Raw genomic sequence first — 15,701 nt, 5'->3', positions numbered from 1 at the left:
CCTCTGGTGTAAATAATTTTTTAAAGGTACGTACGTACAGAAACTTTTAAAGAATTTAGTTTATAACAATACGAATTGGTTTTTAAACCAATTCCTAAACACTTTTGATACTAGTTCAGTTCCAGCAGGGCTGATGGAAAACAATTGTTTTAAGATTTTAGATATAAAATAATTAACGTTTATCAACAAAGTACTAAACAAGTCGATATCTCAAAAAAATATTTAACATTTATAAATCGATTATTTCAAAAATAATTTCTAATTTTAAATCGCGAAATACTGTAAAACCAATAAGAAAAAATGGTCATCCACGAAAAACAACGGGACGAATTGATGTATTCATCAAGAAATTTTCTCAGAAACGTACACGCAAATCTCCAAAACAAATTCTATATAAATTTGGCGAAGCTCAGGTGCGCCACAAAATCGTCCAAAAAAGACTAAGGCAAGGAGGACTGTGTAATTGCAAAGCGACAAGAAACCCATTTATATCGAAGAAAAACGAGAAGGCTCGACTTGCTTTTGCCAACAAATATTTACATTGGACAAACAGAGATTGGAAAAAGTGCTGTTTTCAGATAAAAACAAGTTTAACATTTTTGATTCTGAGGGCAAACCGTGGGTTCATCGTCCCCCAAACTAAATATTTAACCCTAACTATACCAAACGTCCAGTTAAACATCGCGGTAGATCTTGCATAGTGTGGGTATGTCTTTCCGGATATGGTGTAAGACCGTTACATATCATAGAGTGCATTATGGATTGATTTATGTGTCTAGATATATTAAAAAACGTAATGTTGCTATACGCCAAGAACCACGTACCAATTACGTGGATATTTCAGCAAGATAATGATCCGAAACACAAATCTAGAGCCACCGGTTTGCGACCGAAAAAATTACTGTTATCGACTTTCTTGCACAAAATTCTGACCTCAACCCCATTGAAAATTTATGTTAGGAACTAGAACTACATGTTTGCCAAACTCTTCTAAAGAAGAATTGATTCGGGTAATGTAAAAATCTTGAGAATCCATCGGAAATGACGGGATTTTGAAAATATTGTATTAAAATCAATGCCAAAGTGATGCCAAGAAGTTATAGCTACCAAAAGGTTGTTTACGCATTATTAATTTAAGTTTAAAATTATCGACAATTTCGTCATTTATTTTGGAGTTTTTGTACTTTTGGTTTCAACTCGTTACTAACCTATCAAGAATATTTCTTATATTTTTACGTGTATATTGCAATAATTTTCAAATTCAGTTCGGTTCAACGAAATAAATTTAAAGGTACTAAAGTTCTTCAATTTGTGTTCAATATTGTAGATACAGAACCATCAAGACATGAAAAGGACTTCTGTAGAATACATCCTTACCTTGGGCACACCGTGTACCAAGTGCCCGATCTCGATTTCTAGATTCCAAACGTGAGAAATAGAATTTTGTTTACATACCAACATAAGATGGTCCTCCTCCTGCGTTATATCCCGCCCTCCATCTTCGCCTCGCTAACACAGCTCTCCATGGTTGTTTGGAGTGTAGTGCACTCTCCATCATCCAGTCATCAGGTCCAATATGTACCAAGTCCAATTGCGTGAAATGTCTTGCGAAGTCTTCGAAAGACATCCTAAAACGGATATTATAAAATTAATCTTCTTCCTACTTTAAGAAATTTTATTTGTGCAATCTTTAATTATTTTACAATGTATTTTGTAAAACTAAATTAAGTTATTAATTTTTGAAAAAGATGAAAGATTGTTACCAAAACTCTCCTTCATTCGCCACCCGTACACTTAGCAGTTCCTTGTCTCGGGCAGTCAATCCATCCCATTCCCACGACCGGTCACTCCACGCGCCCGTCCATTCGCCCCTGGCCCATGGGTTTTTCAGTCGAACCAAAGGGGTTTCCCCAGAAGTGCCCCTGACCCGTGCCAGCCCCGTCACCGAGTAAGCGTGTTGCGTGATCAGTCCGTTTCTTAGGCGCAGCTGACGTTTACTCTCTTTGTCCTTTAGATTTGTATAAGTCAGTTAGATTTTTAGACAATTCTTGAGTAGTTTCTTTAAAAATTCTTTTAATATTACTTGTAAACTTAAACTTACCTGAGTAATTGTAGCTATGAGAAGACTAGATCTAGGGACTGCAGAATTGAGGACTTGAAATGTAAGATATCGATCTTGATGACTTAGGCCGAAACTTTGTACTATTCCTCCGGTTAAATCTTGAAGAGCTTTAGTTGTAGATCCAAACATGAGGTTCTCGTAAGAACCATAGAATCTGTAAATAGTTTTAGTGCATGTTAATTTCTTGATCGTTTAATTTTTTTCATATCTGTTGAACTTACTTGGCATAGGCTTTCTCCAACAAGGCTGCCCAAAACTCCGTCGAATTCGAGCAGTGTAAATGTACCAGTCTCCCCTTATGTGTCGGTAATCTATCATCAACTATCACCTCTCTCCATTCACCAAAATGCCAAAATCTAAACCTGAAAAATGAAAAAGATAAAGAAAGTGAAGAAAAAATAATAATTGATCATTTGTATTCTCTACACCTATTGGTTCATTCTTTATTCACATAATGTATCAATTTATGATATATATACACGACTTTCATTTTAAAACGAACAACCCTAAATAACTTCAGATCGTGTGGGATGTTTGATTTCAGGAAATTGTAGATATCAATGGCAACAATATTGTGGATATCAAAGGGAAAATCAAGAAGTGTCAGATCCAATGATTTTGGTGGTCATTCTATAATACTTCGCCTACGAACTAATTTTTCGGAGTCTATGATTAAGCCGTTCTCTACCTGATCAAGCGTAATGGAATGAAGTTCTATCTTTTTAAAAATGAAGTTTATGCTCATTGAGGTATAGGGTTTCATTTGCATCAACTCAGTTTATTGAAGATAGCATAAGCAGTGTTTTCCAAGAGCCTCAAACATGTGTGTTTAGGCAAGTTTTCCATAGGAAAACCTTGCTCAACGATTTCGTTTTAAAATAACTCCCCAAACATTGATTTTATATGGATGTTATGTATGTTCTTCCGTAAAAATGTGTGTAGTTTTCGTTTTAACCGTTACAAAGTGATTCACCCTTCGATATTCCAGCAAATCTATTGGTGCACAAGGTGAAATTAAATGACCAGCAAGATCACTTGTGTTGATATCCCTTGACTTCTTCCTTTTTGGACATTTGAGATTTACGATTTATAATATTCCTCCTAGAAGTGTTGATTTGAAAACTTAAAAATCCCTGAAATTCAAATGCTGGTCCAAGGAAAGCCTTGTATAATCAAATGTTTTTTAATCTGTTTTAACGCACAATTTATAGGCAAAATACTGTTTTTTTTCTCTTTTATCTGTGGATAGAAAAAGTCCCAATCGAAACAGCAGGACCATTAAGCTCTTACACGCTTTGAGAAAGCTTAAAGCCCAAGTGAATAGGCACGAACTCGGCTCTGCAGTGAGCACTTGCTGCTTTTATCAAGACAAGGGACAAATACCCTATAAATCTAATTAAGTAGTCTTTGCCACTATACAGGGCGGGATTAAAATTCCGCGTCTCTCGTCTTTGGCTTGCATATATCATACATTTTTTGTCTCTCAACTATTTACCTAAAAGAGTTGCTGAGTGGGGCGTCTACCTTACAAAATTAGAGAGTGTCGAATAACGGCACCCTCGTAACTAAGTTATGAGAGTACACGAATGATGGCACATTACGAGCAAGTTCTAACGAATAACATGTGAAGGAAAAAAGTTGGTAGTTTAATATTATAAAGTCAGAAAACGAGTCGTCGAATGCAACTCTGTAAGGCATCGCCGTATTTTCCGAGAAGCTCCGACGTAAGAAAGGCTCATAAAGAACTTTTTTCGCATCAGGAATGCAAGAAATTATCTAGATGGTTGCCAGGCTTAATTTGTTTAACAAGATCACAAATTGCAAACGAGATCGTCGATATTGTCAACCATCTAAATTCTAAGTCTTCCGTTCATTCAGGAAAATCTCTAATATCTCGGTTTTGAAACACTCTGGAGGAATCGCGCAGTAGTCACGATCTAGATTCTAGATCCTCGTCAAAACATCGTGAGACTTTGACTTCCAATAGTTATGCAATTCGACTACTGGCTTTCTTTAACAAATCTTATCTCAAAATTGTATCTCTATCTCGAAAATGTTGCCGTTTAATTTGTCGTTTAACACGTCCGCATGTGTTTGAGGATAATGATTTATCATGTGCGTTCGCACAAAAGCTGTCGATACCGCTCCTATTGTTCCCATTCGATAAAATATAACACACACACACACAGTAATGTCAGGTAATAGGGGAGCTCTTGCTCTATTGTGTCTAAGTTCATTGTTTTCTGAATTCACGCCACAAACTTACTGATTTATAGGATTGAAAAGAACCACACTCTTATTTGTGAGATCAGCTCAGTTCGATATTGGAAGTTCCGTAAAAAGACGAGCGGCTTACTAATAGTGTTATGTCTTACTATTCCAGAATCATGGATATGAACCAGGTGGTCAAAATGAACTGCTCTATAAAAGATGGGGATGTGGTCAAATCTTCATAAATAACAAATAGCTTGCTAGTAAATAGATAGAGGGCCAAAGCATAAATTCGCTAAAAACCGAATGAAATATTTTTCATAAAAACGCTGGAACACGTCAAATATTGTTTTGAATTGTGTTTTTTTTCCTTAACAGATATCTATATTATAACGTATTTGATATCGTTGAGAAATTCTGGGCATATTTTATATACCATGCCCATGTCTAAATTCAACAGTTATTGAAATACTTGCACGATAAGGTAAATGGATTGGCCTGCTATATCGCCTGACCTCACCCGTATGGACTTGTTTCTATGGGGTTATCTGAAACATAAGGTGTATGTAAATAAACCCAACTCTACAGAAGAGTTAAAAAAATTAAATTACTCTAGAAGCTCAAAAAATACCTCCTCAAATGGGAAGAAAAGCTCTTGAGAAATTTGAATTGTATCTCGCCCGCCACTGTGAGGAAGTCAACGCCGCACAGTTCGAATATTTAATGCGTTAAATCATAATAGTTTACATTGTTATTTTTAAAGTATTAACAGTTCTATGATTGTTTCTATTTTTGTGTTTTTTTTTTCTAAACTTGTTCAATATAGATATGGGTACACTACATGAAGTATGTTAAATAAGAAACAACATAAAAAAATACATTTATCTACTACATGATTAACTCGGCATAAATGTCTGTCAAATTAAAAATGCACACCTAAAAACAATATTTGCGTTTCAGCTTTTTCATGATAAATATTTCCTTCAATTCTTACTGAATTTATGTGAGACTTTTCGTCCTCCCTATATATTTTTTTCGTATCACTCTTAAAGTGATACAAAGTAATATGGATAAAACAATTCAATTTATTATTATTTGACATTTTTTCTTTAAATCTAATCAAAACTTTGATATCAGATGCCATACCATTTGGGTGGTTCTTGTTACTTTACTTGATTGTACAAAAGTGTTCAAATATTTTTATAATGGTTTGGGGAAAGCTAAGTTCAGGAGAACAAAACAGGGCTATCGGTATGCTGCAGGTTGGATCGAAAAACAAGATGTCGCCTAATTATTTCACATATCTCCAACTCTAATATCCAGATTTTTAACAAAATTTCAACGAACTGGAAACATCGCAGAAAGATGGCGTAAAAGGCGATCGAAGAAAACCACTGCTGCGCAAGACCAACTTATTGCAGTTTCTACGCGACGAGAACACCTGTCGACATGTGGGTATTTGACCGATAGTCCAAGTTTCTATTAAAACAATTCATAAAAGACTTAAAGCGGTAAAAAGTAAAAAAGATAGTCTCGAGACGCATTTTAAGAAGAGTTCTCCTTACCCAAGAAAATAAACTTGCAGGAGTAGAATGGGAAAAAGAGCACATAAATTGGGATAAAGAACGACGTCCTGTATTTTCACGGAAGAATCCAGATCTGGCCGTTACTCTGACAGTCGAGGTGTTCGTGTCTGGACTTGCCCTGGAGTACGCAAAAACTTAAAACCCGTATAAGAAATGAATTTTTTTAGGGGGGGGCAGTAATGATCTGAGGTGGAATTTGTTATGGTGGAAAAAGTGAGTTGTACGTATGTGAAAGAAACACGAACGCACAAATCTATGAAGTGGATATCATTAACAACATTCCGCCAAATTTTCAAGTTACTATAGGAGAAAATGTCTGAACGTTTAGCATTTCCGTCAAGATCGCCTGACCTTAACCTCATTGAACATGTGTGGGACATGTTGCAAAAAGGTAGTGAAAAACATCGACCATGCCCCCAAACAATGACACAACTTTGAGAACTTCTTCCACAGTTATGTGAAAGTTTACAAGACAAGATAAAAGAAAGTATGCGAAGACGATGTGACGCAGTTATGGATGTTAGGGGCGGCCATCTGACATACTGAATTTTCGAGATGTGGTTTTTATATTATTCTCGATTGATTTTGAAAAAAATTCTAATAATGTTTTTGATTTCTTATATAAATTGAAAAACATTGCCGGCAGTAATCTTTTACTTATTTTTTCAGAAAGAATAAAAAAACCTGTTGTTAGCTCTAAGCAATATCCAAAAATATCCTGATATTCCTAACTTTGGGCAGCAGTTTATGTTCAGGGGAATTCAAGAATGTCGTGTTTAGTGAATATTTCAAATGGTTTCAACCTTCAACCTAATATGATTTCGCATTGCGGAATGGCAAATAACTATTCGGTTGGTGCAGAGAACAGAACGAATATAACAGTTCTTTGCGGTTATTTGTGGTTCACGAGCAAGTGAAAACGTAATAACCGAGTCATTTGTTTCGCGCCAAATTATGCATGTGCACATGGTACCGGTGGAAAAGGTCACCGCTAAATTTGCAGTACTTCACTGGAACCTTATGGCCAACGCACTGATATCTATACGTTATGGTTTAATGTTTAACGTCTTTGATTTCCCAACGAAACGAGTGGGCGGGATGGTTGAAGCTATATTCTACCGGACGTTAATCTTTAAGAAGAGATGCACCTTTGAGGTCAAACGAGTCAATTAAGCCACAATATCGCCGCTTCCTTCCTGCTTAAAAAATTGCCGTTCAACAGTGCAGATTCAGGAAGTGTTGGGGCACACTTAAACCTTCAGAACCCCGCTAGGGAATTCCCATCTAATGTGGCCGCGGGTTCTGACGCCTCCACGATTAGCGGCGCAGCATTGTTTCAAAGGTGCTCTATGGGTCGGATTTAGGCGCTTATTTACACCCACGAACTGTTAAAATGTATTTAAGGTTAGAAATCGCTTTATATCCTCCATCGCCTTGGGCCCCAAAACTACTCACCTAAAAGCGCCGCAGTAATTGTGCCCCGCATCAAATCCCTGGTCGTTGGGAACCACTCTATCCAAGAATTTTGGTGTCAGTGCTAAAGATGCAACTGCGGATAAGAGGAATTGGTCCCCCAATTCTCCAGCCTCGACAGAAAATCTGTAGGATGCGGCTGCGGGGTTCTCTTCCAGAAATCTAGGTCTCTGGCAAATTTCCTGGAAATAACCACCAGGATTAGACGACCGTTATTTTCAGGAGTTCAGTTGCAGTCTCCGGCGTGCAATTACAATTTTGTTTAACTTGGTGTCATAGATGCACCGCATTATCATAAATAATGGCCGTTTAACACTTAGAAACTATTACCAGACCTTATTTGCCAACCTGCAGGATTTACGACATGAACTTTCTCGTTGGTGATTGATTGCAGATGTCACCCTACCTGCTGGTTCACATGCATTTATTATGCCAGTTTAGCATTTAACGGCTCTGCTGTATTGAATTCGGATTATTACGTGTATTTGAATAAATAACCTAATCGATTAGAAACAACCAAGTTACTCCAAGTTATATAAAACCGTCATGAAGTCGATAAATTCTATATCTTTTAAGCATGTGCTCAATTTCTAAAAACTTCTAGAGTAATTTCAGAATGGTCAATTTATCTATACGGAGTGACATAGAAAAGAGAACACCCCGTAAAAATGGTTTTAGTTAGATAATTTTTGGTATGCATGTTTGTATATGGGAACACAAAAAACAATTAAATTTTCAGTCATATTTATCAATGTGTTTACGAGTTATCAGGAGTTTTAGTTTTTTTTACTATAAAAATTACAATAAAATATCAACATTTTGACTGCAAAATATCATTTACTATGTGTGCTTAGAGAGCGCTTTTAGATCAATCAAATATGCCTGGTCACAGAATCCAGCGAAACTTTAATCAATTGAAAGAATTTGAGAGAGGTCAAATGGTGGGTCTACGAGAGGCTGGTTGGTCATTTAGGGAAATCGCCTTTAAATTTAATCGTAGTGTAAACAATATAAGGAGATGTTGTCAGTTATAGTTCCAAGAAGGTCAAACAGGCAGAAGGAGAGGTACTGGACGATCCCGAAGACCTACAGAACGCTAAAATCGCCGCCTTTAAATTATGGCGATAAGAGAAAGGTTTGTCTCGTCGAGGACGCTGGTGGATCGGTGGTTTTTTGAGCATGGAAGGCCCATTGGAAGTCGAACTATATATCGCTGGTCAAGAAGTTTGGAATGGATTTCTTACCGTCCCCATCTTGTGTTACCCCCTACCCCCCATTATAAATCATCGTCAAAATCGACTGCAATGGTGCAGAAAACGGATACATTGGAATCTGGAATAGAATAATATCGTATTTAGTGACGAATCCAGATTCTGTTTGGGTACGTTTATAGTCAGGCAAGAGTAAGATGAAGGTGGAACCTTCAGTTTACAATACAGAAGCATGTCCGTCAAATCGTTGGGGTGATGGTTTGGGGTGCTATTCCATGTGGCAGCAGGTCACCTCTACTTTTCATTAGAAGCAGTATGACAGCTCAACGATACAACCACCAAGTCCTGCAACCTCATCTCTTGCCATATTTGGAAACTTTTGTTAATCCAGTTTTCCAGCAAGACGATGCACGACTACATGTGGCTAGAGTGACTATGGACTTCTTTCAATAAAATTCAATTAATTTGCTACCTTGGTCACCTCGATCTCTAGACCTCTCAGCAATTGAACATGTATGGAATGTTGTAGGTAGAAGGTTTCATAATTTACCCAATCCCCCACAAACCCTAGCGGCGCTATGTCGTGCTGTCCAGTTAGCCTGGAATGAAATCCCTCAAGAGGACATCAAACACCTCATTAAAACCATGACTAGACGTATACAGGAATCTATAAGATACCGTGTAGGACTCACAAATTATTATTAATTTTTTGGTGTTCAACAATTAAATTTGTTTAATTGTTTAATGAAGTAATTATTTTAGCGTAAGAAACATTCATACCAAAAATTATTTCAATCCAACCATTTTTATGGGGTATTCTCTTTTCTATGTCACGCAATGTATATTCAATTAAATTGCATACATTTAGTTTTGATTGGAAGAGACGTGGGATCAGAGTGGCCTACAAAGTCGCCAGACCTGAACCCCCTAGATTTTATTATTTACTTACGATTTAGAGTCATAACATCTGTATAATTCGCAAGAGTTTTAAAATGTGTGCAAAGACATTAAACAAACGTTAAATAATCGTCGTAACATAACGTGCCAATATATAAATTTAAAAACTAGTTTTAAAACGTTATAGATTCCGTACGCAAAAACTAAACTCACTTGGCCTTTATCAGTTTTTAATATTGAAATTTCTCTCAAAATATTTCACCTCGTTATATTCCCAAGTCATAAAAAACCAACAAAGGTGAAGCGGAGATTTTCTAGCATTCAACTGTAGAAAAAATTGAAATTAGTTTTGACGCAGTTAAATTGGCCAGCAGTTTATTTTGTTATGTAGGTTTGTAGGGTCCGAGTACGTCAATTCATTCACCAAACATTTACGTCATGTGGGCCGCATTACCAGCAAATGCGTTGTTTGATAAAGCCATTGTTATGGTCATTTAGAAGTGCAGTTAGCTTGGGAAGATTATATCCTTGTTTGTTCCACTAAGCCTCACTAAACGCGTTTTGAGATAAGAGCGAAGATGAAAAAACGTTTGTTTGGGCTTAAATTATGTGTTAGTTAAAACTTTAATTATTACTATAAGACTTTTGTGTCATATATGAAACTTTGTTAAAGGCTGAATCATTTTTATACAAGTTGACATTGCTGTAGGAGTTTTAACGGCGAACTAATCTCTCGCCGTTGAAGCTCATTGTTACGGGGTCTTGGGAAAAAAACTGCTGTTTCCTAATTTTCCTCGTTGGTCGAAGACACTCTCTATTGTTAAATCCGACCTCTAATGGGGAGGTCTAGAATTCTCCTCTCAACATATGTAATTATGCAATTTAACCTTTACGACAATGATGTTCCGCCATTAAATTTTTTTCAAACCTGAGACTTCCTCGCCTAAACGAGCAGGGCGACCAGAGATTCGTTAACTCCGGTTGTACTTCCTCCAAACCGATAGAATCTAATTTGCTCTTTTTTTCCCAACACCTCGAGATCTCTTATCAGTCGTTACGAGAAAACGAGAAAATTCAATTCTCTTCCTCTCTTCCGAGTATCATTCCCGAGATCTTTATGCAGCCTGAAGTTTATTACTGGGAAGAAGATGCGATATGTGAAACGCCAATTAAAAAATCTCTCGCAGTAACGTTGTTTCGAAAATACTATAGCAAAAACATTTTAGTAATGTTGAGCATTATGTAAAGCACTGTTTTCAATAAAAGGCCGTGTTCAGCGAGGTTCTGCTGGTATTTAAAGAGCATCGTCAATCTTAAAGATAGTGAAGCCAAGTTTTTTCACCTTTCGACACTACTTCTCTTTCGCATTTACATTCTTTGGGTGCACGTTTTACTGCTTCTCGTTTGGATCATTTCCGGAATTCAGCTGGTAATTGGGCCTGATATCGAAGGAAGACTGGTCCATTTGGGAATGCGTTAATTACGTAATAGATTTCGTCCACTACCAAGGTCGACGTCAGTTTTATCACTTTCTTTATGGAAAACACTTCTGTTTTTATACGATTTTTGGGCTATGCAGGACCGGTTGTTCATTGCTCACCATTAGAATTTCGTAAACCGTAAGAGATGAGGAGTCGGTTAACTTTGGTAGTTAATTTCAGGCTGGAATTTTAAGTTTCAAAAAGTTCCAATCATTTATCAACTATTTGAGAAAAATAAAAATTCCCTACGTTTTCATTTTTTTCTGAACCGAATGTGAAGAATTAAAAAACAGATTTCACTTCCATATTTTAAAATCTTAATCACTTAGTATTTGGACTTTCAAGCTTTGGGTCATACCAACTACAACGAAATTTTCATTTTGTTTTTCTGAGCTTATCACTTGTTAGTTTTATTTAACATGCAAGCTGTCCCAAAAATACTGAAGGCCATACTTGTGATTTTTTAAATGGGACACCGCGTATATTGTCATTTTGTTCGATTGACCAAAAACTTCTAGGGTTTCACAATATCCGTCAATTGACGAGTTTCTGGCAAATAAAAAAAAAAACAAAAAAGTCTTTGTAAATACCCACGGCCTATTCGCATTGCCCATTCATTTACAACAAGCGTGCGGCAACGTATCACTTTTCACACTTGCTGAAATAACTTACATGCGGCCTCAACCACACGATTGGACTCAGGTTGGGCTTCTTATGATGATAAAGTGACTTGGAATTGGCGGAGAACTCCTGATCCTCGTAAAGAACTCCTCGTTCTCGACAGGAACGTTTGATGGCTGCATAACTTGATGGTGCTTTCCTTCGTTCCGTCGTACAGTACCTGAAAATCCACCACCCATTAAGCGAATATTTAATAAAGTAACTCGATAACAAAACTAATGCCAACGGTCATTAGTTTTGACCACAAATCGACAGCAGTTGGTAACCAAAAACATTATTTTTTAAATTTTACAATATCAGCATAGAACGTCGAACTGGCGAATGGAAATGACTGAAATAGTGGTTTCTGCGCATATATTTTTTTTTAAATGGGGTCGGTTACGATTGACAGAAGGGCAAATTCAGACATCAGCATTACTATGGCAATCCACATAGTCAGACTTTTTCTAGCGTACTAGGAAAAATTATGAAAGTTCACGTCAATACATGTGGCAGAAATCGCTATTTATATATCAAGTGTATTCTGAATCACATGTAAAACTAAAACGTTCAGTGTGGATATTTTATACAGGGTTTGTCAAAAGAATTCGACCCGCCAAATGTCTGTCTAACCAATTTATCTTAGAAAAATAAAATTTTGTATGTGGATCTCTCGAAAATTTATGTTTTCTCAGAACAAATTATTTTTTTTAGTTTCATTGAATGGAACGATATAACAACAGCGCTGAATTTACTTTCAAAAACGGAAACGCCCAAGTACCTGCACCATAAAGATCTGAAATATTAGCGGCAGTTTGTTGAAATAAGCCAAGAGACACTATAATTTGAAAAAAAAACAAAAAATATGGGAAATTACTTCCAATTGGGGAGAAATAGAATTGATAAAAAAAAGGATTTTAGGCTTTGGTTGGGTTCTGATTATAATATAAATATATATACAGGGTGGTCATTTAGTGCGGTCTCGGAAGATTACGGCTAAACAATTTAATATTTTGAATTTCTTTTTTTGCTTTATATAGAACTCGACTACTACCTTTCCTTAAATCTTATTTTTCGAAGAAAACCTGTACATTTAGGTATAGGAAGGTGTAACGATTTTTGATTAGTCATATGTTTATCTCTTATTTCGAGTAATAAAATATGGGGTGTTCTATTTAAATTAAGCAAGTTATTTTCTTTCAAAAAGAATGCAATTTTCATGTTATTTTTTGGACGCACTGTATGAGATATTTCAATTTTAATAATTCTGGCATAAAATACGTCTTATATCTAAGGTTTGGCATGAATTTCTATTTACTCCAGTTTAAACTTCCTTCAAAACAAAGTTTTTAAAATTGCATGATTTTTTAAAAAAACTTAATTATTTCGAAATCCTTAAGATTTAGGACAAGTAAACCTTAATGAAACTTACATTTATTTTTCTCAAGAAATCTAAAACGATATTAATATATGGGGTGTCCTATTTAAAAAAACATAACTTTGATATTTTTCACTTATTTAGAACACCCTGTATAAAACGAAAACAATTTTAGAATGTACCCATAATCGAGTTCTATATAAAGCAAAAAAAAGAAATTCAAAATATTAAATTGTTTAGCCGTAATCTTTCGAAACCGCACTAAATGACCATCCTGTATATTAATAATATATAAATATAAATAAATAATATTTTTTCTACACACGAGGATAGTCCCAGAAATACCTGGCCTAACACTTTAAGAAAAAAAAATTGGAAAACTTTACATTAGTTTTCAACGAAATTCCCTTCGAAATTGACACACTTCTACCAACGATGTTCTCTGGCTTCTATACTTTGTTTAGACCAAGTAAGTCCCAAAAACTTCACAATAGGCATCAACCTCGGACTTTATCTCTTGATTGTTCACAAATCTCTTTCCGCCGAATCTTATTTTCAAGTTTAGAGATATCAAATGAACTGAGTGGTTTAAATCTGGCGAATAGGGTGAATAAGGCAAAAGTTCAAAACCAAGTTGATTGCTTTTGACCGGCGTGATGACGGAAGTGTGGATTGGTGCGTTGTTGTAATCGAACAAGATTTTCTTCTTATCAATTATCTTTCCTAATTTCGGTGCTCAAACGTTGCAATAAATTTGTATAATATTCTTCGACTATTGTTTTTCCTTTAGTTTAGTTATTGTTGCCACCTTTCATACAGATGGAATGGTTTTCGCCTTCTTTGGAGCCGATTCGCCCCGTTGAATCCATTGTTTTGACTGCTTCTTCGTCTGAGGTGTGAAACAATGGACCCACGTTTCATCCATTGTTATGAATTGATGCAAAAACTCGGTTTTATTGCTGCGAAACTGTGCCAAGCACCACCTTGAAACCTCCCCATGGTGCCGTTTTTGTTGAATTGTGAATAATCGTGGCACCCCTCTTCCGTACATCTTTCTCACATCCAATTGTACGATTAAAATGCGATATCCAGTATTATTTGAAATACCTATCGTGTTTATTAACTCGTTCAATTTTAGTCGATGGTTTTTCACTATAATTTTGTGAATTTTCTCCACAATGCCTGGAGTGGTCAAATCTGTAGTGTCAGTAGGTCGACCGCTGCGGAGTTCGTCTTGGCAGCTTGTACGACAACATTTATACCCTGCCAATCAATAATTTGCAGTTCTTAACAAAGGACCAAATTCCCCTAGAGTAGAATCTAACTACGCTTTGATGCTAGATGGATTGACACCTCTCATATGAAAGAATTGAATCATGTATCGACGTTTTTTTCATATTCAGAAAATCTCTAAAAGCGTTCGCTAAAAACGATTGCCAAATAAGTACAAATCACCCTTAACTTTTAGACATAAGCTTTTTAAAATTCCGCCTTTGTAATACAGGGTGTTTCTTAAGTACGGGACATAACTTCGGGAGCATATTCAACAGCTAAAATAAAGGTGATTTTGTTATATAAACTATACCTCAAAAATGTTTCGTTGCGGAAATACAGGGAGTAAAAATTAAATTTTATTAAATATTTCCGAAACTACTTGAGATATTTTAATGAAATTTTGCAGAGTTTGAGAGTTGGCAACGGTGCGTATTTTACGCTAAAAATAGTGGCTGTTGTGGAACCAGCGGCGTGCGGGCAGGATAATTGCTGGATATTTTAAAGAAAAAACGTGGTACGCCACTGTTTTTTCCCAATATTTTGTTCCTTTTTTAATTATGTTTTCGATTTTTAAGAAAAAAGGTCTCTTGACTTTTTTTCGTAGGACGCACCGTTTTCGAGTACATAAATAAAAAATATTATAGCTAAAGTTGTTCATTCTTTTTTATTATTCTTAAGAGAAGAAATACTTGTATGAAGATATGAATTTTTTTGTTGCGTACTTGCCCGTTTTATTAAAATTTCATTAAAATGTCTCAAGTAATTTCGGAAATATTTAAAAAATTGTAATTTTTAAAGACATTTTCACACCCTGTATACGCACATTTTAACAATAAATTCGCCATCTATACAGTAGTGGACAAAATTACAGCAACTAAATATATTTTTGATAATGTAAAATACTATTATTTATTATAAATATATAACACAATTATATGATAGAAAACGAGAAATATTTTATTCGAATAATTGTTTTTATTAGAAAATACTTTCCATTAAAAAAAACATTTCTTATAAAGTAAAATAAATTTTATTGAAATAATTGTAGCTACTTAGAAAAACACTTTGAAATTATACATGATGTTTTAATAAAATTAGTTTAGTTTTTTAATATTTAGTCCAATAATCCTTATTTTCAATGACCGCCCTACATCTCGCCGACATTGATCTAATTAAATTGTTTATAATATCCTGGTTGACGTTTTCCCAAGTATTTTCAATTTCCTTGTACAAATGAGCTTTGCTTGTGATATTTTTTGTTATTATTTATCTTTCCACAATTTTCCAAACATCTTCTAATGGATTTAGATCCGATGATTGTGGTGATTATTTTAAAACTTATATTTTTTTCTATTAACAAACCATTGTTTCACTGTTTAAGTTATATGTTTTCAGTTGTGGTCGTGT

At 35.4% G+C, this 15,701-nt stretch overlaps 1 protein-coding gene across 4 annotated transcripts in view; it reads right to left on the bottom strand.

The window, feature by feature from the left end:
• Nucleotides 1–15,701, bottom strand: part of LOC136338835 (calpain-9-like) — a 106,563-nt gene that overhangs the window by 3,578 nt on the left and 87,284 nt on the right. For all 4 annotated transcript variants that reach the window (XM_066281579.1, XM_066281578.1, XM_066281581.1 and 1 more), the window contains 6 exons: nt 11,654–11,822; nt 7,375–7,574; nt 2,344–2,484; nt 2,102–2,276; nt 1,764–2,008; nt 1,456–1,628 (listed from right to left, as the gene is read on the bottom strand). In XM_066281579.1, coding sequence (XP_066137676.1) covers nt 1,456–1,628; nt 1,764–2,008; nt 2,102–2,276; nt 2,344–2,484; nt 7,375–7,574; nt 11,654–11,822 — 1,103 coding nt within the window. The remainder of the gene's footprint in view (nt 1–1,455; nt 1,629–1,763; nt 2,009–2,101; nt 2,277–2,343; nt 2,485–7,374; nt 7,575–11,653; nt 11,823–15,701) is intronic.

This window comes from Euwallacea fornicatus, chromosome 4, assembly GCF_040115645.1.
Source record: "Euwallacea fornicatus isolate EFF26 chromosome 4, ASM4011564v1, whole genome shotgun sequence".
NCBI classification, from domain to species: Eukaryota; Metazoa; Arthropoda; class Insecta; order Coleoptera; family Curculionidae; genus Euwallacea; species Euwallacea fornicatus.
The sequence above is the reverse complement of the archived record's forward strand: the minus strand, read 5'-3'. Positions and strand labels throughout refer to the sequence as shown.